This window comes from Lytechinus variegatus, chromosome 4 (genome assembly GCF_018143015.1).
Source record: "Lytechinus variegatus isolate NC3 chromosome 4, Lvar_3.0, whole genome shotgun sequence".
Classification (NCBI taxonomy): domain Eukaryota; kingdom Metazoa; phylum Echinodermata; class Echinoidea; order Temnopleuroida; family Toxopneustidae; genus Lytechinus; species Lytechinus variegatus.
The window spans coordinates 58,429,051-58,453,471 of record NC_054743.1 but is presented as its reverse complement, the minus strand read 5'-3'; the positions used below and the strand labels follow the sequence as shown (position 1 = coordinate 58,453,471).

The 24,421-nt window shown below is 38.9% G+C and overlaps 1 protein-coding gene across 3 annotated transcripts in view; it reads right to left on the bottom strand.

Moving 5' to 3' along the window:
• Window positions 1–12,866: 12,866 nt before the first annotated feature.
• Window positions 12,867–24,421, bottom strand: part of LOC121414391 (dystrophin-like) — a 44,175-nt gene continuing 32,620 nt past the window's right edge. For all 3 annotated transcript variants that reach the window (XM_041607549.1, XM_041607550.1, XM_041607548.1), the window contains exons 15-22: window positions 23,874–23,942; window positions 23,283–23,333; window positions 22,590–22,653; window positions 20,579–20,670; window positions 19,897–20,149; window positions 18,905–19,070; window positions 18,051–18,272; window positions 12,867–16,956 (exon numbers count right to left, since the gene is read on the bottom strand). In XM_041607549.1, coding sequence (XP_041463483.1) covers window positions 16,838–16,956; window positions 18,051–18,272; window positions 18,905–19,070; window positions 19,897–20,149; window positions 20,579–20,670; window positions 22,590–22,653; window positions 23,283–23,333; window positions 23,874–23,942 — 1,036 coding nt within the window. In that variant the 3' untranslated portion in view covers window positions 12,867–16,837. The remainder of the gene's footprint in view (window positions 16,957–18,050; window positions 18,273–18,904; window positions 19,071–19,896; window positions 20,150–20,578; window positions 20,671–22,589; window positions 22,654–23,282; window positions 23,334–23,873; window positions 23,943–24,421) is intronic.

The following is a 24,421-nucleotide window of genomic DNA, read 5'->3' as shown; positions in this document are numbered from 1 at the left end:
CCATCAGTGTCATATTTTTTAATATAAATTTGCACAATGTCCTTTGTATGCAAAAAAAAACGTAGTGACTTTTCAAGAAAACAATGAATGCATGAAGATACATCATAGCTAGAAAATATTTCAAACAAACATGCATAATATATGTTGACGTCGCTGGCAGTCCATTAGCGATTGATCGGATCAATCGTTACTCTTTGTAAGACGGGGCCCAGAAAAGCAAGACACAAAAGGCCTTTTCACACGTGAATCTTGAATCATCATAATCGTGACTGTGATTAGCGTTCTTGATTCTAATCATGTTCCAGTTTGGTTTCACACGCGCTAAATATTCGTCAGTAGCCTTATTTTTCACTGGAATCACCATTCAGTTACGATTTTTTTACCAAGTGAAAGGGCGGGAAGAAACGTGAGATCAGAGCTGCTAACTCGGGAAAAGGGGAATAGGAGCTCTATATGCCCTGTGCAATATACCTTTGTTGAATTTTATAATTATTAATATTTCACTATTTAATTTCACTTATCAAATTATGAATTCATGTTGATTTAGTAATCAGAATTGTTTATACCAGCCTTCCAAGTGTATTTACTAGGAAGATTTTTTTTTTAAATCAATAACCGAAATGAATGATACAAATCATTTTCCCCCAGTTCTTTTATTCTCTCTGTTTTATTTTCCATTTTTTGTTTTTGTTTTCCTATTCCCTTTACTTTCGTTCTTTTTCTTCCCGTTTACTTTCCCTTCTGTCATCTCAGTTATTTGAATTTATTGTAGTTTCTCTTTTTTTTCTTTTCCCTTTTTAAAACTTCCTTTCACCAATGAACAATGCGAAACTTTGTAATGTCAAACGTTATTCCTCCTCCCATTTGATATGATTGTCAGGAATTAAAAAAAAAATTGTTGCCTTCATTTCTATTTCAAAGTGTCAATATATTTTACTCTTTCTCTTTCCTTTCCTTTCTTGTTACTTTTTGTTTCTTGGTCGTCAGTGCCTGCTCCTCACATTCGTTCTGTAGTTTTCCGTGTTTCTTTTTTCTTTCTTTCTTTCTTTCTTTCTTTCTTTCTTTCTTTCTTTCTCTTTCTTTCTTTCTTTCTTTCTTTCTCTGGTATTCTCTCTTTTTTCTTTCTTTAGTTTCTTTCTTTTTTCCTTTCTCTCTTTACTCTTCTTCTTTATTCATTTCTCCCTCCTACTTTAATTTTCTTCATATTTTTCCCTCCTTTTTATCTTTTCTCCCTGGATTAAAATCTGGATTATTTTCATAACTTCTTTTTTTTCACCATTTAACGAGTAAATTTAATGAGAAAATTATTTTTCTTCATTTTTCTCTCTTTACTTACTTTCTTTCTTCTTTCATTCCTTCTCCTTCGTCTTCTTGTTTTCTATATAGTGGGGTATGGTGTGTCATCCCGTAGGACTAGCGTGCCAAAATTGATTTTTTGGTTGTTTTGGCTTCAATAGGGTCCCCTTAGACCAAAAACGATGGGGGTCAAATTTTCAGACCCCTCCTTCCCTTTGTGGGGGGTCCTTTTTGGCGCCATATTGGTCTGTACAAAGCCCAATAGGATAATCCATTGTTTTCAACCTTATTTCTCACTTTTCTTCGCCAATTTTATTTTTAAGTTGTCTGAGGTGTACAAGAATGAATATTTGATGATGTTGTGAAGTCAATATTTTTTCACTTTTGCCATACGGGGGGCGGATTTTGCGAAACATGCCCCCAAATTGTAAAATATTACCCCAAAAATGTAATTTTCCCACTTTTTGGCACTAGAATTAGGACAAAAAGATTACAAAATGAAGTGCATATGTCTTGTTGTACAGTCCAATAACAGAGGAATACACCACACGTAATTTATATGATTATTATTGATAAATTAATGTAAAAGTCACCCCCATTTCAGGATTTTATGCAGTGAAAACCTAACTACAACACTAGAGGGCGCCATAACTTATCATGATGATATTAGTGTGGTACGGTATATCATGACACACTTCCTGCAGGATTTTTGTGCCAAATTTTTTTTTTTTTGGATTCACTTGGGTCCAATCTATCACGAAATGATAGGGTTCCAATTTTCCCCACCCTCACCCACTGCCTGAGGGGGGGGTCACCTATATCGAGACCCACTAAAATCAGGAGTATTAGTAATTTGCGCCCGGTTAAACAATGGATTATTTTATCATCCCTAGACAGCTAAAATGCCTATATCTGAAGGCTTCAAGTTGGACGAGCATCCTACCAACCATATCCCCTACCCCCCCCCCCACTGACTGGCATACAACTTTCACTATTCGGCCACTCGTTCTGGAGTACAATAACGATTAAAGTACTTCTATTCGAATTGTCAATTATGTACTTCTCGGCTAATTTCCAATTACTGATAGACAGAAAAAACACATAAAATATAATTTTAGCCCCCCCCCACACACGCACATATGCACATATTCATTATTGAAATAATATGTGATGTTTAGAGAACTTCCGAACTTACATTGTTTTTCGACAGTTGTTAGTACTAATTGACCTCAGGAATAATATACTAAAAATCTACCAAAATCTGCATCAGGGAAAGTGGTTATTTTCAAGATAGTATCCAAGATGGCCACCATTCACTTAAAATTAATGAATACGACTCTCTCATTATCCACCCTAGAATCCTAATTAGTTTCATACTCCATGGTCTAGGAGTTAAAATAATTTGTTGACACAGGGTAGAGTGAATATAAGGACCCCAGGATACCTGGAAAATATAAGATGGCATCAAAAAAGCCTGCCGTGTGCTAAAAATCCGCAATTTGGTTTTGATTCAATGATTTTAAGGGTGAAGTAGTAAATTGGAAAAAAGTTACAAGGACAGTGAGTGGTCTGGTGGGTCCAAAAATCCATGATGGCTTCAAAAAATTTATTCTGAAATGGCTGCTAAAATTAAAGCAGACATAGCTGATTTCATATCGTCCATGGAAATGTGATTTCGATGTTTAATTTTAAACCGCTGGTTTGGGTTAAGTAATATATAAGGATAAGTTACAAGGACAGTCAGTGGTCTGGTATGTCCAAAAATCAAAGATGAATTCCAAAAAATGATCTTAAAATGGCTGCTGATACTTAAAGCGGACAAAGTTCATTTCATATCGGCCTGGGAGATATCAGGTGGGTGTTTCATAAAGCTGTTCGTAAGATAAGACGACTGGTGATCCTTTCTTTTGGTAAATGGTATACACCATAGGGGATGGTTTAGCGCGTAAGAAAGGATCACCAGTCGTTCTTAAAGTCACTCTTAACTTACGAACAGCTTTATGAAACGGCCCCCAGTTTGGTGTCTAAACCAATGGTTTCAAGGGTCAAATAAGACATTTGGTTAAGTAAATAAGGGCTGTCAGTGGTCTGCTATGTCAAAAAATGCGATATGGCCTCCAAAATGCAGGGTCTAAATTGACTGTGGTTCTTAAAAGTAGACATAGTTCATTAGAAATGCACATTGTGGATTTGATTTTGGTGTCTACACTAGAGTTTAAAGGATCAAGTATTGTTTCAAGTAGAAAGAACAGTCGGATGTCAAGTTTATCAAAAATCCAAGATTGCTTAAATGACTGCTATTACTTTAAAAGTGGATATAGAACATTAAACATACACCTGGGGATATTATTTTGGTGTCTACACTAGTATTTCAAGAGTTGAAATTAAAAATACATATTAAGGACTGGCTACAATGACTATGCAGTTATCCATTTTGCCTTAAAATCCAAGTGGGCTTTTAAAAAATGGGTTCCAAAATGACTACTGTTACTTAAAAGTGGAGACATTATTCAAACAATACCAACCTGTGAGAAATATTTTGGTGCCTACACTTATGGGATAAGTTATCATATTGATTCATGAGTTTGTAATAGCACCCACTTGATGAATGTTTTTAATCTACCATGGATTTTAGACAAAATGGAAAACTAAATATCCTTGTTATTTGTTGAATGTATTATCTAACCCTTTATACCACCATGTAGACAACCAAATTATTCCTCACATATTAATATTGTATAAGCTCTGACCATTATTGAGTTTTAGGAATCATTTTAGATGCCATTTTGAAAACTTTCTTGGATTTTTAGGCAAAATGGACAAGTGCATATCTTTGTAACTAATCGAAAGTATTATTATAATCATGAAACCATTGAGTGGACACCAAAATCCTATGTCCTTGGTGAATTTTAAATGAACGATGTCCATTTTTAAGTAACAGCATTCACTTTAGACTCAGATTTCTTCACGACATCTTGGATTTTCCGATATAGACCAATGACTGTCCTTGTTATGATATGGTAATATTAATAATCAGAATGCTCACTACTGAGCATATTATTTACTAACAAGCTATACTTACCTATACCATCTCATCAAATTGCTATTCGTTACCCTAACTCGAATAGCCACCGGTAAAAAACTCCCCGAAAAAGGCTAACTGCATTCAGGTAGCCTGGGAAACCCGTCACGGAACGAGACCCATAAAACCCGGTCTCCGCATATAAGCCTCCTCTTTCGTAGCCAAGGAGGGGCGAAGTCTGCAGGGGAGGACGGGTGGGGAGTTATAGGTAAGTATAGCTTGTTAGTAAATAATATGCTCACTACTGAGCATTCTGATTTACTACACTGCGCTATACTTACCTATACCATCTCATCAAATTGCTAGAATAGCACGGAAAAAACTGGAGGAGGGGCAGAAATGAGACCCTTTCCAGACATGATATCATAACGATAAAGAAACTGATAGACTATAAAATGGAGCAGTCTCCCAACTGGAGAAGCTACCCTAGGAATGAGGGGTAAAAATAACATCAACCTCATTAATGAAATATATCAACTGGAAATAGTTTAGGAACGATTAGGACAGGATAGAACCGCCGAGGCAAAACCTGTGTCTCGGCTTATAACATCGGATAAGTAATAAGATACAAAGGTATTGGAATTGGTCCAATAGGCTGCCTGGAGAATCTCCTCTATAGAGGTACCCTGAAAAAGCGCCCAAGATGTTGCTATGCCCCGTGTATCGTGGGCTCTAATGGACCCTGATAATATGGCGTCCCCTCCACCTGACTTGATCCCCTGTACTAACCATCGGGAAATTGTAATTGGACTAACAGGGCCGTGAGGTTCTATTGAACTAATGAACAGTTGGTGGGAAGTGCGAATACATTTAGTCCTATCAATGTACCACTTTAAAGCACGTACAGGACACCATAACCTATCTTCGGAAACTGACGAGAGATTGTTAATGGCTGGAAGAACAATTTCACAAGGTTTAGAGCTTTCTTTTTGATTTTTAGCTAGGAAACCTGGTCTAGGGATCAGGCGGACTCTGCCCTTCTCCCAACGGATATGACCCGGCCTTACCGTGAGTGCATGAAGCAAACTACGTCTTTGACCTGAAGCTATAGCCAGCAAGAAGGCTGTTTTAATGGACAGATCAAGGAGGGAGCATTTATGCATGGGTTCAAAGGGGGGTTTCGCCAGGGCCCGAAGGACCCGCGGAAGGTCCCATTTGGGGAAGAGTCTTCGGCGAGGAGGATTCTGTAAGAAAAAGGATCTTGTTAGCCTGGCAAGGACAACTGAATTTGAGATAGTTTCCCCATTAGAGAAGCCTGAATGAATGGCTGCTATGGCTGACCTGTAACCCCTTATGGAGGAGACAGATAAACCTTCATCAAATAGTAGAAGTAAGAAATCTGCTATCTTACCTAAAGAGGCAGAGGTTGGATCAATCTGTAAACTGTCACACCATCGGAAGTATCTCTGGAGTCTAGAATCATAAGTGTTCCTGGTGGAGGATCGCAGGAATCTAGAGGCCATGTCTGCAGCTCTCTCCGAAAGGCCCGCTTTAGTTGCTGATTTCCTGAGATGGGCCAGAGTGTTAGGCAAAGTCTTTCCGGGTTCGGGTAATAAGTGTCCGTCCCGGGTTGTTTTAGGAGGTCCACCAGTGGGGGTAGTCTTTTGGGAGTCCCCACTAGGAGATCTGTAAGTGTTGTGAACCATGGTCTCCTCGGCCACCAAGGTGCGATGAGGAGAACGTAAGCTTCTTCCTTCCTCACTTTCTCCAGCACTTGAGGTATTATGGGAAAGGGCGGAAAGGCGTAACCCAGGATCCCCTTCCAAGGGATTGTTAGGGAGTCTGTCGCAAAGGCTAAGGGATCTTGATGTTTCGTGCAATAAGTCGGGAGCTGCTTGTTCAGGGCTGATGCAAATAAGTCTATCTGAGGCTGGTCGCCCTGACTGAAGATTCTCTCCACTATGGTGAGATTGAGTTGCCATTCTGATGGGAGATAACTTCCCCGAGAGAGGAAGTCTGCAATGTAATTTTCTTTCCCTGGGATGTGGCAAGCCTTTAGGGTTATGTGATTGTTCTGGCACCATGCTAGAATTTCCAATGTTAGGAAGCAAAGAGTAGATGACCTTGTCCCTCCTTCCCTGTTTATGTAGGAGACCACTGTGCTGTTGTCTGATTTCACCAGAATGCACTGGTTGGCAACTTGGGGGAGGAAGGCAAGTAGAGCCAGTTGAACCGCCTTCATTTCTAGAACATTGATATGCTGTGCTGAATCTCTTTCTTGCCATTGGCCGGAGGCTTTGAATTTCCCCATGTGTGCTCCCCAACCCAGCTTTGAAGCATCGGTCGTTAGGGTGAGGGTTGGTTTTGGGTTCTGAGTTTGCTTCCCTTGGTTCAGAAATCGACATGCTGACCACAGATGAATTGCATGCATCATCGCATCTGTCATGGGAACAAGATGGTCCCTGGGGTGAATTCTGGGCCTGAAGTGTCTCAGGAAGTGCAGTTGGAGTGGCCTCATATGTCGTCTGCACTGCGGGATTAGATCCACTAGGCTTGCTAATAGACCGAGGAAAATTTGCCAAGTTCTGGCTGGCGAGCATGAGTTTGAGTAGAGCTCTGCACCTACTGACTGGATCTTCTTTATTCTGTGAGGGGAAGGGCGAACTATTAAGTTTGGGATGGATATTATCGCCCCTAGAAACTCTGGTGATCTTGTTGGTGTGAACCTTGATTTTTCTTTGTTGATCAGAAAACCTAGATCCGAAGCCAGCTTTCGGACAACGCTTACGTTGTAGGCAAGAGAGGTCCTGGAAGGGCCGAGGAGGAGCCAGTCGTCCAGGTAACAGAAGATAGTAATGCCTCGCCTTCTTAACTCTGCGGCGAGGACTCTCACCAGTCGGGAAAATATCCTTGGGGCAGGCTTTAGGCCGAACGGAAGGGCTATGAACTGATAACAAACGTCTCCTACTTTGAAGCCCAGAAACTTGCAGGCCTCTGGGGCTATAGGAACATGATAATAAGCGTCTTTGAGGTCTATAGTGACTGCCCATTGATTGGGTTTTATCAGAGGTAGGATGGTTGTAAGGGACTCCATTCTGAATGTTTGATCTGGGAGGAGTTTGTTTATCTTCTTTAGGTTGATTATCATGCGAAAACCCCGGAGCGTTTCTTTACCAGGAAAACGGGGGAGAGGATGAGGGACTTGTGGTCTGGGACTGTTATGATAGCTCCTTTGTGGAGTAGAGACTGTATTTCTGATTGGAGAGCCTCTCGGCGTGAATGATCCCTTGGTATGGGGGTCTGTTGTCGAAAATGGGAAGGATGAATTACTCTTGGGAAATTTGGATTGTATCCCGATCTTAGTATCTCTAGAACAAATTTGTCTTTGGTTATCTTTTCCCAGTTCTGTAAGCAAAGAAAAAGTCTTCCCCCTACTGGGACTTGCTGAAGGTGGGGAATGACTAGTGTTTGATTGTCAAAAGTCCCGGTTTTGAGTGGGGGCCCTAAATTCGGTGCGCTGAAAGTGGGCCTGGCGGCCCCGACCTCCACCCCGAGGTTTCCTATGACTTTCCCCGCGGCCCCTTTCAATCCTGGCGTCAACACCAGAGCGAGGGAAGAAGGAGAGGGATGACCCCTTATGTTCATTGTAGGCCTGGGGCTGGGGTCTGGAGCTAGAGCTAGCAAAGGGGATCTCTGGGCCTGGCCCTGTCTAGCATTAGCGGTGCCTGGCGGGCTAGGTCTACTCGAAGAGAGCCTATAAAAAGTCTTGTCAGCTGTGGTGCTGGCTGAAATAGACTCATCCAAAACATCTTGAAAATGTCCATGAAACAAGTCCTTACCTTCACAAGGGAGCTTATTGAGCAGTCTTGCTGCCTCTTTTTCAATTTTGAGGGCATCTAAAACTTTGGCTCTTCTTGCCCTCGAGCATAGTAGAGTTGATCTTGCTGCTTGCTCATACTGGAGATCAGCAATCTTTGTGAGTGATTCTAACAATAAGTTTTTGTCACCGGTAGAGACTCCAAGCCGCTCAGCCTCACTAAGAGCGGTTAACAGGCACCCCTGGTACATCGCGAGTCTCATACTGCTCCGGGCGGCCGCGTCCAGCGATGCAAGCTGATAGTCGGCTGAGCGGTAGCTTGAGCCGCGGAGAGGGTTACGGCCCGATCTAGACTTCCTCGCTCCCGCATCCCCGACACGGAAAGCAACGTCCGGGACCGAAGGTGTGCACAAAAAATCCTCAAAGTCTTGAGCGGCAAATCGATAATCCCTCGACACTTCTTTACTGATCGGTTTAAGCCGAGAGTGTTGCTTATCTAGGCCCCGAAAGCAGGATTTATACGGGGCATCCATCTTGATCGCCGGACTGACTTCGTCCGAACGAGTAAGGGACGAGTTCAGGCGGAAGATTGACTTCTCTCGCTCAGTTTCGCTACTAGTACCGTCTTTGGCCCGAAGTTGAGGGCAGTATTTAGTCAAGATCAGGGCTGACTGATGCCTGTTCCCACTAGCCGGAGTATCGCGTTCGTGTATGTCAGAATTCTCTCGTACCCCCAATGGTGATTGTCCTCGTTCGAATCCCATATGCTGGGCAGCTTGGAGGGAATGCGCGGGGCTGCTATTAGAATTAGATGGTGATAAATCGCCCCAATCTCTTCTGCGAGATGTAACAGGTCGGTGGTAATCAAATTCCGAATCAGATTCTCCCACAATGGAAAATACTTTTTCTCTACGGCTAATACGAGGCGAGTTATCATTAGCCCCCACTCTGCGACCGTTACGAGGCGATCTAGACCTCTCTCTACGTCTAGAATGAGTCGAGTCTTCATTAGCCCGTTGTCTCGGGCGACTTTGTCTATTACTTGCCGGGCTGGCGGTAAGCAAATCCAGAGGGTCGGGGTCTGGAAGGGTCGATGGCGGCGCCCGCTGGGGGAGGGCCGCCTGCAAGGCTTGCAAGATCCAACTACCCGCCTCGGCGGGGTCTGGCAACGAATGGACTGACCTGTCACAATCCTGGGCCAGTCGGCTCTTTTTCTGAATTACAGGGGGTTGTAGTGGGTCAATACTTTGAGTCTGATTGTCATGAGAACACGAGTGGTCATCGCGAGGCCTCTTCTTGCCCGCCCTATTCTTTGATGAGGAGCTACCCCGATCGGAAGGAGTGTAAACAGTCTCTTCCGATTTATCCATACCCTTGTCTACCTCCCGCCTATGGGACTGGGTGTCTGATTGTGTAGAGGTATTAGCCGGCGTTGTCTTGGCCGGGTTATTAGTGTTAGGATTCTTGTTCTTCGGCTTTGTCTTGGCCGCCTTATCATTATTTTTCGGCTTTGTCTTGGCCGAAATATTGACCCTCGGCTTTGTCTTGACCGAGTTATTCTCCCCTTGATTGAGATTTGGGGAGGCTTGGGAATTAATGTTCATGTCAGTTATTTCTTCAGACATCGTGATTCAAAAGAAAAGCACTGAAGCGCGGTGGCTAAACGTTTACTCAGCGACGTCGCGGTAACGAAAGAGGAGGCTCATATGCGGAGACCGGGTTTTATGGGTCTCGTTCCGTGACGGGTTTCCCAGGCTACCTGAATGCAGTTAGCCTTTTTCGGGGAGTTTTTTACCGGTGGCTATTCGAGTTAGGGTAACGAATAGCAATTTGATGAGATGGTATAGGTAAGTATAGCGCAGTGTAGTAAATATAGGTATATTTACCTAGGGAAGCCACTTCAGTTCTAAAACTGTTCTCCCAGCGGGCCTTGCCATTATTATTACCCCTGCCTTAGATGGGCTGCCTAGGCGCTTTAGCATTCAGGGAATTCCTTCGCGCATTCAGGGAATTTCTACCGGGTACCCATTTACCTCACCTGGGTTGAGTGCATCACAATGTTGATAAATTTCTAGCAGAATGAAACTATGCCATGGCTGGGATTCGAACCCACGACCCTTTCAAAGTCAAAAGACCAATCCACTGGGCCACAACACTCGAACGGTTGTAACTAATTTTCTGACTTTAAAAATCATGGTTTAAACACCATATTCTTGATGGATATTACATGTCCACTTGTAAATAACAGTGGCTATTTCATACTCTATTGTTTAACATACTCGACCAACGACTCTCCTTGTAACTTATTCTAATGTATTATTAGACTCACTTTTCCATGGTAGTCACACACATTCATATTCCCGGATATTGAACAAACTATATCGGTTTTTCAAGCAGCAACATCAATTTCAAACTCCATTTTTGGAAGCCATCTTGGATTTTTTAACATACCGGACCACCGACTGTAACGGTATGTTGAGTCCAAGTTGGCCTCCAAAAGTTAAATGAATAAAGAATGGAAACGGTATTCTTGTCCCAATTATGATCGTTGAAAACATGGTCTAGACACCGATTCCATCTATCTCAGATATATAAAATGTGCTATGTCCATTTAAATTATCAACAGCCATTTTAAACTCCATTTTTGGAAGCCATCTTGGATTTCTGGGTCCTTGTAACTTTTCCCGATATACTTCTTCACCCTTAAAAATCTTTGAATAGAAACCAAATTAAGGTCACTTAAGTAACAAAAAAAATCCAGGATTTTTTTTTTATTTTAGCCCAAGGCAGCCATTTTGCCCCCCCCCCCATGGGGGGTGGGCAAAATTTTGTTTTGTTTTGATTCTCGCCCCCCCGAGAATCAAAACAAATTAGATGCCCATACTATGAATCGGCATTGGAAATAATTGCTCTTGAAATATGTCAGCTTTCAAATTTATTGATAAAATTACAGTGCCTAGAATTTGATTTTTTTAGGGAAGTGCTTATCATAAGTTATGGCGCCCTCTAGTGTTGTAGTAAGGTTTTCACTGCATAAAATCCTGAAATGGGGATGATTTTTACATCAATTGACCAAAAATAATGGTATACATTACATGTGATATATTCCTCTGTTGTTGATTGTATAACAAGACATATTCATTTCATTTTGTAATCCTTTTGTCCTAATTTTAGTGCCAAAAAAGGGAAAAATAATATTTTGGGGCAATATTTTACAATTTTGGGGCATTTTTCGTAAAGTCCGCCCCCGTATGGTAAAAGTAAAAAAACATTGACATCACAACATCATCAAATATTCATTCTCATACACCTCAGACAACTTTAACAATTAATTGGCAAAGAAAAGTGAGAAATAAGGTCGAAAACAATGGATTATCCTATTGGGCTTTGTACAGGCCAATATGGCGCCAAAAAGGACCCCCCACAAAGGGAAGGAGGGGTCTGAAAATTTGACCCCCATCGTTTTTGGTCTAAGGGGACCCTATTGAAGCCAAAACAACCAAAAAATCAATTTTGGCACGCTAGTCCTACGGGAGCTGTGTCAGTGACATACCGTACCACACTAATAGCTTCCCTCTTATTTTTCATTTTTATCTTAATCTGTTCTCCTCTCCTCTTTCTTCTTCCTCTCTTTTTTGTTTTCATTATTCTCTTTCTCTTCTTCTTTCCTTTCCTTCTCCTCCTCATACTCTTCTTCTTTCATTTCTCCCTCTTATTTTCCTTTCTTCCTATTTTCCCCCTCCTTTTCATCTTTCTCCCAGGATTGAAATCTGAATTATTTTCTGAACTTCTGTTCTTTCACCATTTAATGAAAAAAATGAATTTTTGGCAACCGAGTTTTCTCACATCCACTTTTATAGAAATATACCCCCTTCATTCCTCATCATTTCGCTTTACTTTTCTCCTCTTTACTTTTTTCTGTTTGCTGTTATTCTTCTCCAAGTGTTTCTTGAAGTTTCTTTCTAATTTTATCTAATCTCTCCCTTTGTTGTGTTTTTTGTTCTGATTTTCATTTGACTTGAGCTTCTCGCTATCTTCTACCCTGGTAAATGTTGATAAATTTCACTGTAGGTTGCCCAGGTCATATTGAAGGGGAATCCAACCCAAATAAAAACTTGCTTTTAGAGGAAAAAGGAAAATCGGACAAGTTGATAGACCAAGTTTGAACAATATTGGACAAACAATAAGAAAGTTATGAATTTTTTAAGTTGTGAATATTGGTGAATCACTATACCATGGAGATTTCAAATTGGCAACAAATGTGATGTCAAAGTGATGTAAGGCAAGGACTACTCTTCCATGACATACTCCAATACATAAAGTGACTAAAATAACATTTTTTCAATGTTTTAATTCAGTTTTTTTAATCAATATCATATCTGTACATTTGGTATTCAACTTTTTTTGCCTGAAGTCATTTTTTTCTGATTTTTTTGAATTCCATGAAAGTTTCTTTAATTTCCCATATTGCAGAAAACTACAGGCTTTCTGTTAGGCATAATGTTAGTTGCAGATTTTCCAAGGGAGCTTTTGTTGCCAATGCAGGAATGGAGTAGAGGCCACTAGAGAAAATCTTCTCCCAAAGACATTTTACATGTGATTTGGCCCCAGGCCGGCAAAGAGTGGTCTCGAGGCCAGCCAGAGCAAAATGTCTTGGAACCTTCAAAACACGCACACTCAGAAATGAGCACAATACAAAGAAATACACTGAGAATTTCGACACATTAGAGGTTGTATTGCATAATGATTAATTTAATATTATAATCATGTACGACCACAGTAACTTGATACAATGGGAATTCAAGCGATAGTGAAGATAAAATACAGTGAAAACTAGATCCAACGCCGAAATACATAATCAATCATACTCACATATAAGGGAAATCTTGGTATTATAAAAAAAAATGAACATGGTTGCAAAATAACATATACAAGGCATAGCCTCATTTACAGTCAATTCATGATTTAATCAAAACTATGTAATAAACAGATGCTCATGAATCAGCTATTATCAGGTAATTTTTTCATCATTCATCCCTCTTATTTTCCAATGATTTGAAAATCAAGATGGATAATAGTGCATAAAAGGTGATTGTGACGAGTTGACCATACCACAAAGTCTTTTCTACATGACCACAAACGTCGAAGTCTAGTACAAAATATGACTTCATAATATAAAAGACAAAGTAATTTGTTTCATGATTTGTGTCGAGCTTAACAAGAAGGAAATCAACATATATTTACAGAGAAAATTCAACAATAGTTTGATAATTTTTGAAGAGAGAAAAATCAATTTAAGATGTGGCATTTGCGATCAAAATGACATCTTTATTAAACACATTAATAAGCTATCAAACACCCAATCACCTTCTAAATGAACTTGTTCTGTTCTGAAATATTAATCATCCATTAATAAAATCTGGATGAAAAGGGGAAGACACCTTCCTTCCAAACGTCTTCTACAATGAATACTTTCTAAACAGCCATATATTTCTAAACATAAAAAACCTTTCCTCAAAATTGTTGGAGAAAATACTGAATTGACTTCCAAGTATGTTATTCTCATTCCATTTATTTTTATTTAAATAAATGTTAATTTTTGGCACCTCAATGTTGAGTTTTCAAATACTAATTCAGTTCGTTGAAAAAAGAGGGATAAATAAATACTCTCACATTAATTCATCACAAATTTACAAGCTTTTGACCATTTACAAAGCCAAAATAGACATTGAATCTTTGTAAATTGTGACCAGATTTCTCTATTATTGTAAAATACTGCATAACTTTATATACATTGCCATGCAGAGTATTAATTCATTAATTATATATCTCTCACAAATTCTACATCTTAATTAAGTAGCAAATTGGAAGTGCACTTTTAAATCACAGGTGTCCATAAAAAAAATCAGAATTTTGTGTATCGTGGCCCCCCAAAAAATTAGCAGAACTATAAGCATGAAAACCATTCAATGTCAAAATCAGTTGGTAACATCAAAATGACCAAGATAATTGTATTAAAAATATGTTGTTTCTTTAAATACTGGCTATACTCGAAGTGAATACTTACACTTTATGTTAATACATATTAATACTGAAATCCCCCCATTAAAGAGATGTGTATGCTTGATATATTTCATAACAAATTTCGACCCCCCCATACGAGCCCATCGTTATGTCATTTTGTTTCACAATAAAGCAGAAAAAAAGAAAGGTTGAAAATTATCACTAAAATTGATTTTTCTTCTTTTGAAGGAATATATACTGAGGAGTAACGGGTGAAAAAAATAAAGACACATCTTTAATGAAAGAAAAAACAATCCAAAACAATTAAGTTTGATGAAAACAGACAATATATTTTTCTTATAAGCACACATTTTTGGATTCAACATAGAAGGGATAACCATTAGCACACAATCCCAAATACTACTGGAAAATGTGTATTATGAAATTAACAAAATCCAATCCATTCCTCCGTTTGTAAAGAAAATCTGTGCAAAACAAAATATAAAAATACATTCCTTTCTTTAGGAAAGGAATTATAGCTAACACAAAAAATAATTGTAGCTAGAAAAAAATGAACACGAACAAATGAATAAATATCAAATTGACGGTTTATAAACTGAATTTAATGGCAATATTATGATTCAAAATGTGGAACAATCATAATTGATTGTATCAGCAATGAAGCAAAATAAAATCTAATAATATGATTCAAACATCTGAAAAAAAATGATTTCATTCAATTTTGAGAAGATGATTTTAGCATGAATTCACTATGACACAACCAACTAGATATATGTAAAAAAAAGAACTATAATACAAGCTTTAGGCAGAAGGAAGATATCGATGGATCAAGAATATAATAATAATATGATGATGTATAAACTACATTGAAGACATGAACATAATGAAACATAATCATGAAATAAAATAAAGGAGGAAGCATAATGCAATCATACAACAATGTGTGGAATCCAGAAACATTCCAGTAGTACTTTACGTCATCGAAATTTACACAACTTTTGATACGAAGTGGGTAGAATGCATTGTATATTTCATACATAAAATAATCAGCCCTAATTAACAATATGAGTGGGAGTGTCGTGGTCTAGTGGTTAAGACTCTCGTCTTTCAATCTGAGGGACGTGGGTTTGATTCGCAGCCATGGCGTGTTTTCCTTCAGCAAGAAATTTACCCACATTGAGCTGCACTCAACCCAGGTGAGGTAAATTGGGTACGGCAGGAAGTAATTCCTCAAAAAGCTGTGCACACCTGAATAGGTAGACTACATGTAGCAGAGCCAGGGTAATATAGGAGTGCCTTGAGCGCCTAACAAAGTGGATACGTGCGCTATATGAATCCTATATTATATGTAGGCCTAAGTTCTTCAGGTTAATCATTATTCATTTGATCCATGAACTACCTGGAGTCATTTTTTTAAATGCAGCCCCGTGCATAATATTCATGTCTAATTTTAACCCTACAAGGCATAGTGTACGAAACTGCATTGCAATTTTTTATTTTATTTCTATGATTATACTAATTTATCCAAGAAATCAGAATTTTGCTTTGGATCCACTGATCAATCAAATATTTCTTTATCTTTAAAATTTTCACTCGCAGCCCGTGCGATTTCGGATGTCTTTAGAAAAAAAGTGGTCGACCCACTAGCCACTCACAATAATGAACGTTGATGGCACGTTTTATGAAAAGCACAGATTGCTTGTGCAATGGACAGCAGCCAGGCCAAGGCAAATCGTTATACTCACGATGTCAAAGTCCACTTTACATATTCATAATAACTGATAGGAACAAAGGGTTTATATTTCTTTAATAATAATCTTTCATTACAGCAGCTTCTGTATCACCAAGGGCCCGTAACACAAAGCATAGCAATCATTATAGAAGAATATCTTTACGATCAATTGCTAACCTTTGTGTTCCCGGACCGGGAAGATTATTTAAGCATGCGGTGTAGCGACACAACTCAGCTTGTCTCTATATATGCACATAAATTCCTTGATAATAGCACCAGTTTAACATCTACACAAAACTCATGTCAAATTGAGTCCCTCATTCCCTGCAATGTATAATTTGTCTTTGGTCCTAATAAACCATCTACAAGAAACTAACTCCAAAATAAACAAAAAGACTCGACAAAACCGAAAAGATTATCTTGAACATAAACACAATTGCATGATGGGAAAAGACGACATAAAACTGCAGCATGCATAGATCAAACAATAAGCCGGGGAAAGTTATTTCTCGAAAATGGCGATTATTGATAAAATCCTTTGTATATCGTGTCTAAAAAATCTGTTTTGTTACTTGCCGCCATAAATAGCTAACATCCCCTGGAAATGAGACTTTTTCCTTTGATAAAAATCACGTCACATTCATATTATCATGAATCAGGGAAATTGATCTAACAGATATCAACTGAAGTCAAGTCATATGATACAATCACATACCAGAAAAAAGGTTTGGACACGTCCTCATAAACGTGAGGAATTCATAGGATGGAGAGAGGGGAGCAACATTCCCCCCCCCCTCCGCTCCCTCTCACTGGCAATGCACACTGCACTGTCTCTCTCTCTCTATATATATATATATAGAATGGATTATGCAAATTATGTTCATCATGGAAGACCCCTCATTGGTTGAATTTGTAATGATTTGAACGGAGAGAAGCGTGTGATTGGCTATGCCTCGCTTTCCTTATCGCTCTGTTCCTCGTCCGTCATGACGGTGACGAGGGTCCCGACCGCCTTGCCGATGTTATCCGCCATGTGGAGAAGACTACCTACACTGTTTTGGCCAGCTGGGGATGGAAACAAAGATGACAAAAAGAGAAAGCAGAGAATTAAAGATAACAAATGTAGTTGCAGTGGACACTGATATAATGAGAAAGTTTGTTATCTACACTACAAATCAGACGCATCTAAGAATGAATCGACAATGGTACGCCAGGCTTCGCGATCTGACATGAGAGTTGGTAAATCATGTAGCAAATTATTACTATCCCTACATATGCAATCAACAAAATATAAAGTCTTTGTCCTCTGGTTTTATGAGGGAGGCCAAACAAGTACATCAGAAATAACTTCCTTATCACCATAGAGACAGTGACCAGCAAATCTCATACTACATTTGGTGGAGATACATGTAAGTGGAAGATCTCCATAAATTTCATATTTGTTTTTTTTTGATCTCTCCAACCAATATTAAAAGTATATGTGCCATCTACCAGTAATCTGCCATCTACTAGTAGTCTATCTTTTAATGACTTCTTGATTATCCATCAAGTCTGTAAAACCAAGGTTTACTGTCGCCATATCAATGTAGATCTATATCTGGTTACAGTTACATAAAATAAACTTTAGAAAATCCTGAAATCTAGAAAACGATCACCCTGAAGATCACCAACAAAAATAACCACATGTGGGACAGTCTATTATCATTACTTGGAAAAAGAAATTCAAAAATTACATACATCACCAGTAACTCTGCCAAAGATAAATATTTTGGAACAAAAATCATTTTGACTTAGGAGTAGTTTGAATTAGAAGAGGTACATAACATATGTCTTGAATAATCCGGGTCCCGTTGTATAAAAGTTGCTATCATGGCAACTTAACCATCCAATGATTGGAATCCTTGATTTTGATTGGCTGTTGATCAGCGTTACCATGGAAGTTACCACTGGATGGCAAAGTAACTGTAATAGTAACTTTTATGCAACGGGGCTCAGGTCTAAACAATTGCTTTGGCTTTATTCAGCAATTATTCAACTTACAGAAGATCGACTCACAAGTAGGCAGATTTACCTGTATTTCAAACATGCGGTCATTTTGTATAAAGATTCCCTTTTAATTTGTCTATTTTAAAAGCAAAACTATAACCCTCCTGCCTCACCACTTCCATTCTTGGTCCCGTCAGGAAAGTTATTGAGTTCTTGAATGACTTTGTCAAGGTCAACCTTTCCCTTGGCTGGGACCCCGTTAGCTGCCCCGCCCTGGTGGAGGTGATGATGATGGTGGTGGTGGTCCCTACCGTTGGGTTGGTGCTCCCTAGGGGTGGGGTCATCTTTCAGGTGGGGTGGGGTGTGAGGAGACGGGTGACTGTTCTGCTCCTCGACTGAGAGAGAAACGGAGAGAGATGATATGTCAGTAGATTCACTAAAGATTAGTAATTACAAAGTATTACTACTAAGTAATTACTGGGAGTACAACATGTAATTTGGCTCGCTGAATGCATGACTTCTTGGCTGCTATTCGAATCCAGAGATTTCTAAACTTACAATTAAAAAAAAGACAGAATGTACTGAATGCTGCTTATGTGTAAATGCCTTGGATTATTATCATCATCATTCTTATCATCATCATCAACACCACCACCACCATCATCATCATTATCATCATCACCATCACCATCATCATCATCACCATCACCACCATCATTATTGCCATCATCATCCTTATCACTATTAATAATAATCACAATAAGCATTACCATTACCATTGATATTATCATTATTATAATCACAATTATTATCCTTATTATTATTATCATCATTATCATTATCATTATTATTAACATTAATATCAATTATTTTCATATTCATCATTTCAACAGAATGAATGATTCCCATTTATCATGAAATAACCTTGAAACATTCCATAAAGCTCATAGATCGATTTTATATAGGGCAGTGAAAATTCTCCAAGAATATTTTACTCTAACATATTAATATACTCTTTTGCTCTCACCTGCCATATCACTATCATAGTCACTTGTACCGCCATTCGTTCTGGCTTCTACGGCAACAGGATGGTGTATTCTGATTGGTTTAGAGGCGGAGCTTATGGAAGAGGTTGGCGAGACTGCGGGTGTGGTCTTCGACGAGGACACTTGGGATGCGCTTTTGTCTTGCGGCTGAAAGAAATGGAGAGACATAAGATGCTTAGTAAGAAATCAATTTTTGAATACTTATGCAAGTGATGATTGATGATTATCACCCGTATCAGATATCTGAGCTGGTCATTTACAAAACCGTATTGCCCTACATTTTCTGAATATCGGGAAGGGTAGGTATATTGTTTGTATTTCTCGGTCTCAGTGCGCGTATTTACTTTGCATGCAGAGACGAAGCAAAATATACCTTTGTATTTTCCCTGGTCTCACATCCGGGAATTTGTGGATGCGTATAAAGAGATACGCTTCATAAGGATCCGCCCACCAACAATATACGTCATAATAAAGACAACGCTGAATCCGAGCGCTTGCAAGTACGTCATAATGGTAAAGTGCAGAGCCTAGACCGATATTAACATGACACAATAGAACTCTATTTTTAAAAGAAATATCCCCATTATCATGATTTTTGCTCTAGATATCTGATTTGGATGATAATAAAAATATTGACTGGCTCTTCTTTCGGGGAACATCAAATATATTGCCCTTAAATGACCCATATTGCCCTCGTCTAAAGACTCGGGCCAATATGATTCATTTGCTGGCAATATATTTGATGTTCCCCTCAAGGCCGGTCAATATTATATAATTATCACATTGGAAAAAGACATGACAAATAGCTGGAATGTCATAATATCTCAGTAATTGCACAATTTCTTGCAGAATCCTTTCGCACATATTCCTCATTCATACATATGACAACTGGGTGGTCACTTCACTGGATTCTGGACAAACTCATTTTGGAATCGTTACCACAATTGGCATTCATCTTTATTCTCCATCATACCTGTTCTAATAACTGTCTCAGCCTTTGTAGCTGAGCTTCGAGCTGACGGTTATGATCTTCCAATATTTGCATCCTTGCTTCTAGCCTCCCCTTGTGTTGCCGTAGCAACTTGGCTTCGGCGACGAGCTCCGCATCCCTGCCCGGTGACCTCCCGGATGACCTCTCGTCGCCCGACGACGCCGCTAGCTCTGCCGCCCTCTTCACGTCTTCCGTTCTTAGAGCTTTCAGCGTTTCAAGCTCTGATAATAACGTTCTGGACAGGAAGAATAAAAAAGGAGTTAAAAGCAGTCAATAACTTACATTAAAGCTTTTATGATAATGATTGGGAAGATGCTGGATGTGCTTAATATCCAATGATGTCATTACTATGAATTTTCTAAATTGATGACGATTTTGATGACGATGCACATAATGATGAAGATGATATTGATGATGGAGATGAAGATGATGATGTGGGGTTGATGATGATGGTGGTGATGATGATAATGATGATGGTGATAATAATGGTGATGATAATTATGGTGATGATGATGGTGATGATGATGGTGATAATGTTGATAATGATGGTGATGGTGGTGGTGATGATGATAAGGATGATGGTGATGATAATTGTGGGGATGATAACTTGAGGTGGTAACTTGAGCTTGCAGTTAAAATAGAATATTCAGAAACAACAACCCACCTGTTTTCATCTTCCAGTTCATTAATTTGGGACTCTAAGTCGGGTCTATGTTCAGCATCGATGGATACCACAATCTGGGCTGGACTATTAGGCTGCAAAGAACAATCAACAATGGAAAGAAATTATCAATCAGAGATCTATTAACTCCATATTTAGTAATAAGTATCATTTCTACCGCATCACCTAGCTTCTGCAATAATTCCAAGGTGTTACAGAGATTAGAAGAATGTAACGAGGCACAACAAAATGAACTCCTTCATGCTGAGTGTTGAATGTAGACAACGCTACAATGTTCGGCGAGCCCAGAGAAACACAAACTCTATTGAATGAAACATTTCATCACCTGACTTCACAATTGAATATCTAAAACAAGGCAGAACTTGGAACACTTTAAATATATTCATATTCTGGTGGGGTTTACTCACTTTTGAGCACCATTGTATGTGCTTTCAAAGGAAGAATCAGGCATGTCTGAGTAGGAAATTGGTTACATAAATGACTATTTATTCTAAGCTACTTGCATCTAATTGGTTGAGAGCAGAATAGTCGGTGAAAACCACCTAATTTTGGTTTTCGTGAAATGTTTCCCCAAGTATAATGAAAAACACTAAGATGGGAACTAGGGCGAAAGAGGGTGTATATTTTTAAGTCATGGCGAAACACACCTACATTTGTATGGATAATAAACAAGTGGAATGCCTCTGGCCGTCTCACCTGCATCACGCGGTTCAATATAGCAGCAGTGCTGACTTTGAATACTACTCTAACTCGCACAAGATGTTCAGTGATACATGGTTACTCTTATGTCCACTTGTTATGAACTAGACCAATAAACTTACAGAGATATGATGGTTATTCAACAAAAAACCCCAACATGGCCAAAGTTCATTAACCTTACATGACCTTTGACCTTGATCATGTGACCTGAAGCTGGAACAGGATGTTCAGTGATACTTGATTACTCTTATGTACAAGTTTCATGAATCAGATCCATAAACTTTCAAAGTTATGATGGTAATTCAACAGATACACCCAATTCGGCCAAAGTTCATTGACCTTTGACCTTGGTCAGGTGACCTGAAACGCGCACAGGATGTTCAGTGATACTTGATTACTCTAATGTCCAAGTTTAATGAACTAGACCAATAAACTTTCAAAGTTATGATGGTAATTCAACAGATAACCCCGATTTGGCCAAAGTTCATTGACCCTAAATGACCTTTGACCTTGGTCATGTGACGTGAACCTCATGTAGGATGTTCAGTGATACTTGATTAACCTTATGTCCAAGTTTCATGAACTAGGTCCATATATTTACTAAGTTATGATGACATTTCAAAAACTTAACCTCGGGTTAAGATTTCGATGTTGATTCCTCCAACATGGTCTAAGTTCATTGACAATAAATGACCTTTGACCTTGGTCATGTGACATGAAACTCTAATAGGATGTTCAGTAATACTTGATTAACCTTATGGCCAAGTTTTATTAACCAGGTCCATATACTTTCGAAGTTATGACGTCATTTCAAAAACTTAACCTCAGGTTAAGATTTGATGTTGATGCCGCCGCCGCCGTCGGAAAAGCGGCGCCTATAGTCTCACTTTGCTTTGCAGGTGAGACAAAAATGATCCATGGGGAGGGGCGCCTGGGGCATGTGGTGCACCCCTTCATTGACTCTTTGACCCACATCGGTAAATAAAGATACCCAGGAGTATGTAGTACCCCCTCTTGGAAGTGAGGATAACATGAAGTCAATTTTTTATAGTGTTATCTAGTTTGCCAACTGACTTTCAATTATTTTGGGGCAAGAGAGAGACAGAATCCATGGCCCCATAGCGATTGATTATGGCGCTAATTTCTATAATTAATTGCATTGATTATTGTGTATGATCAATCGTAAAGGTCAGCCAAATGATCGATTGCTAAGCTTTATGATACCGGGCCCTGGATCTGCTTCTGGATAAGTCAAATAAATATACATTTTTATGGGATGAAAATATAAACTTACCACTGTAGAAACATCGCCACCAAGGCTATGACAGTAGTGGGCTATCAACTGATGCTCATCCTCGCTATTAAGACAATAGTTAGAAATAATGAGAAACAAAATGAATATCAAAAGAAACTCAAAATATCACTGAACGTGACTAACAGTCCAACCCTAGCATGACAGCCTCATTTGAGGAACTTGTTTGAAAATAAAAATTATTTCCAATCTCATTGCTAGGATAATGCAGTACCTGACACATCAAACTATTGTCTTGCATATTTTCACTCGAAAACCAATGTATGTATCAAGTCTCGTGAGCCCTGGCCAAAAACTGAGGAAGTAGCTCACTCCACAAAATATGTCTGTGATTAACTGCAATAATATGTCATTACTATGGCAACACGGTACCAAACATATCTAAATCAGCTGTCATACTGTGCAAAGAGGAAACCTAAAGAAATGTACTTGCTTTCTTACAGCAATTTTTGCCAGTTTTACACAAACATGTACATGGGTAATTTAGTAGAGGTTGCTTCTTCTTTCTTTGTTTCACTTTACAAGATATTGGCTACATCAGCAGGTGTACATGATTTACATAAGTTGTTAGTGGTATCTATCCATATTTTATATCAATATCCTTTCATAAAGGCATTTTTTCTATCTCTCATTTCCTTTGAATTACCGAGAAAGACAGAAGAATGAGATACTCACAGGTCGGTAGGTACAGAGTTTAACGTTCCTTGGCTTTCGACCTCTGCTAACCTGTATGTACGGAAAGAACAGAAATGGTAAAAAAGATGTCATTTTTAGGATAAACAAACACAGGTGAAGGCTACTCTGTAGGCACAGACCCTGATCAAAATCTTGATCAACAAGCGGGTCTGGAGACAATTCTAGCATGAATACAAACCCATTGTATCGAAAGAAGCCTTGAATGCATAAGCCTCACCCAAGGCCCTTAGGGCTGTAAAATACAGATGGCTTTTCTAAATTGAAAGGGTTCAAATAGCAAACCAAACAGGCTAAATCACATGAACATCCCTCATAATATTACTCATTTCGCAAGTGTTATTGCTCAAGTTTGAATAATTTACTTATCTTACTTTCAAATATCTCAAATTTTCAACCAAACATTCTGTAACCCCCCCATTTGCAGAAATTGGGTTGAAAAGGGGGCATACTAGCACAGAGATGCAAAACACTGTCCTACCCACCAATGCACACATGTACAAAAACAAATGGTGGTTGCTAAACAGTATGGATCATGCCTTGTCTAACATATCAACAATCTCTCTTACATACCTGTTAGCATAGAGCTCCAGCCTTGTATGTGTATCCTGATTGGCCATGTGTTGGGGAGTTGTGATGGGACTAAAAGGAGACAAAAAGAATATTTCTGTTAACTTTTTTGTTTTTCAGCAACAAGACCCACAAATAAAGACATCGGTCCAAATTTACAAGGTTGGTTTGGAATCAGTGGGTTGAAAACTTAGACGGAATTCAAGCATTTATTATGCATATGCCATTCAACAGTGAATGTGGCTATCATTACAGGGGGCTAAATACATTAAAGATACAGCATTATGAGAAAACTTTTAAAGCAAATTAATAAACATTAACAGTAGACATGCTAACTAAAAACTGGGTTTTCATTAAATTATCATAATTCTGATGGTGAGAACAAGAAATCTTTGATGGATTTTCCTCAATCCTTCACTAATATTTTATTTTCTAAGCTATTTTCACAATAAACTTTTTGTTAGGGTGAACTTTCCCTTTAAGAAAATGAATTAACATAAACAGTGAATTCACTGACTCAAAACAGCGGTCTTTTTATTCAATCTTTTCCA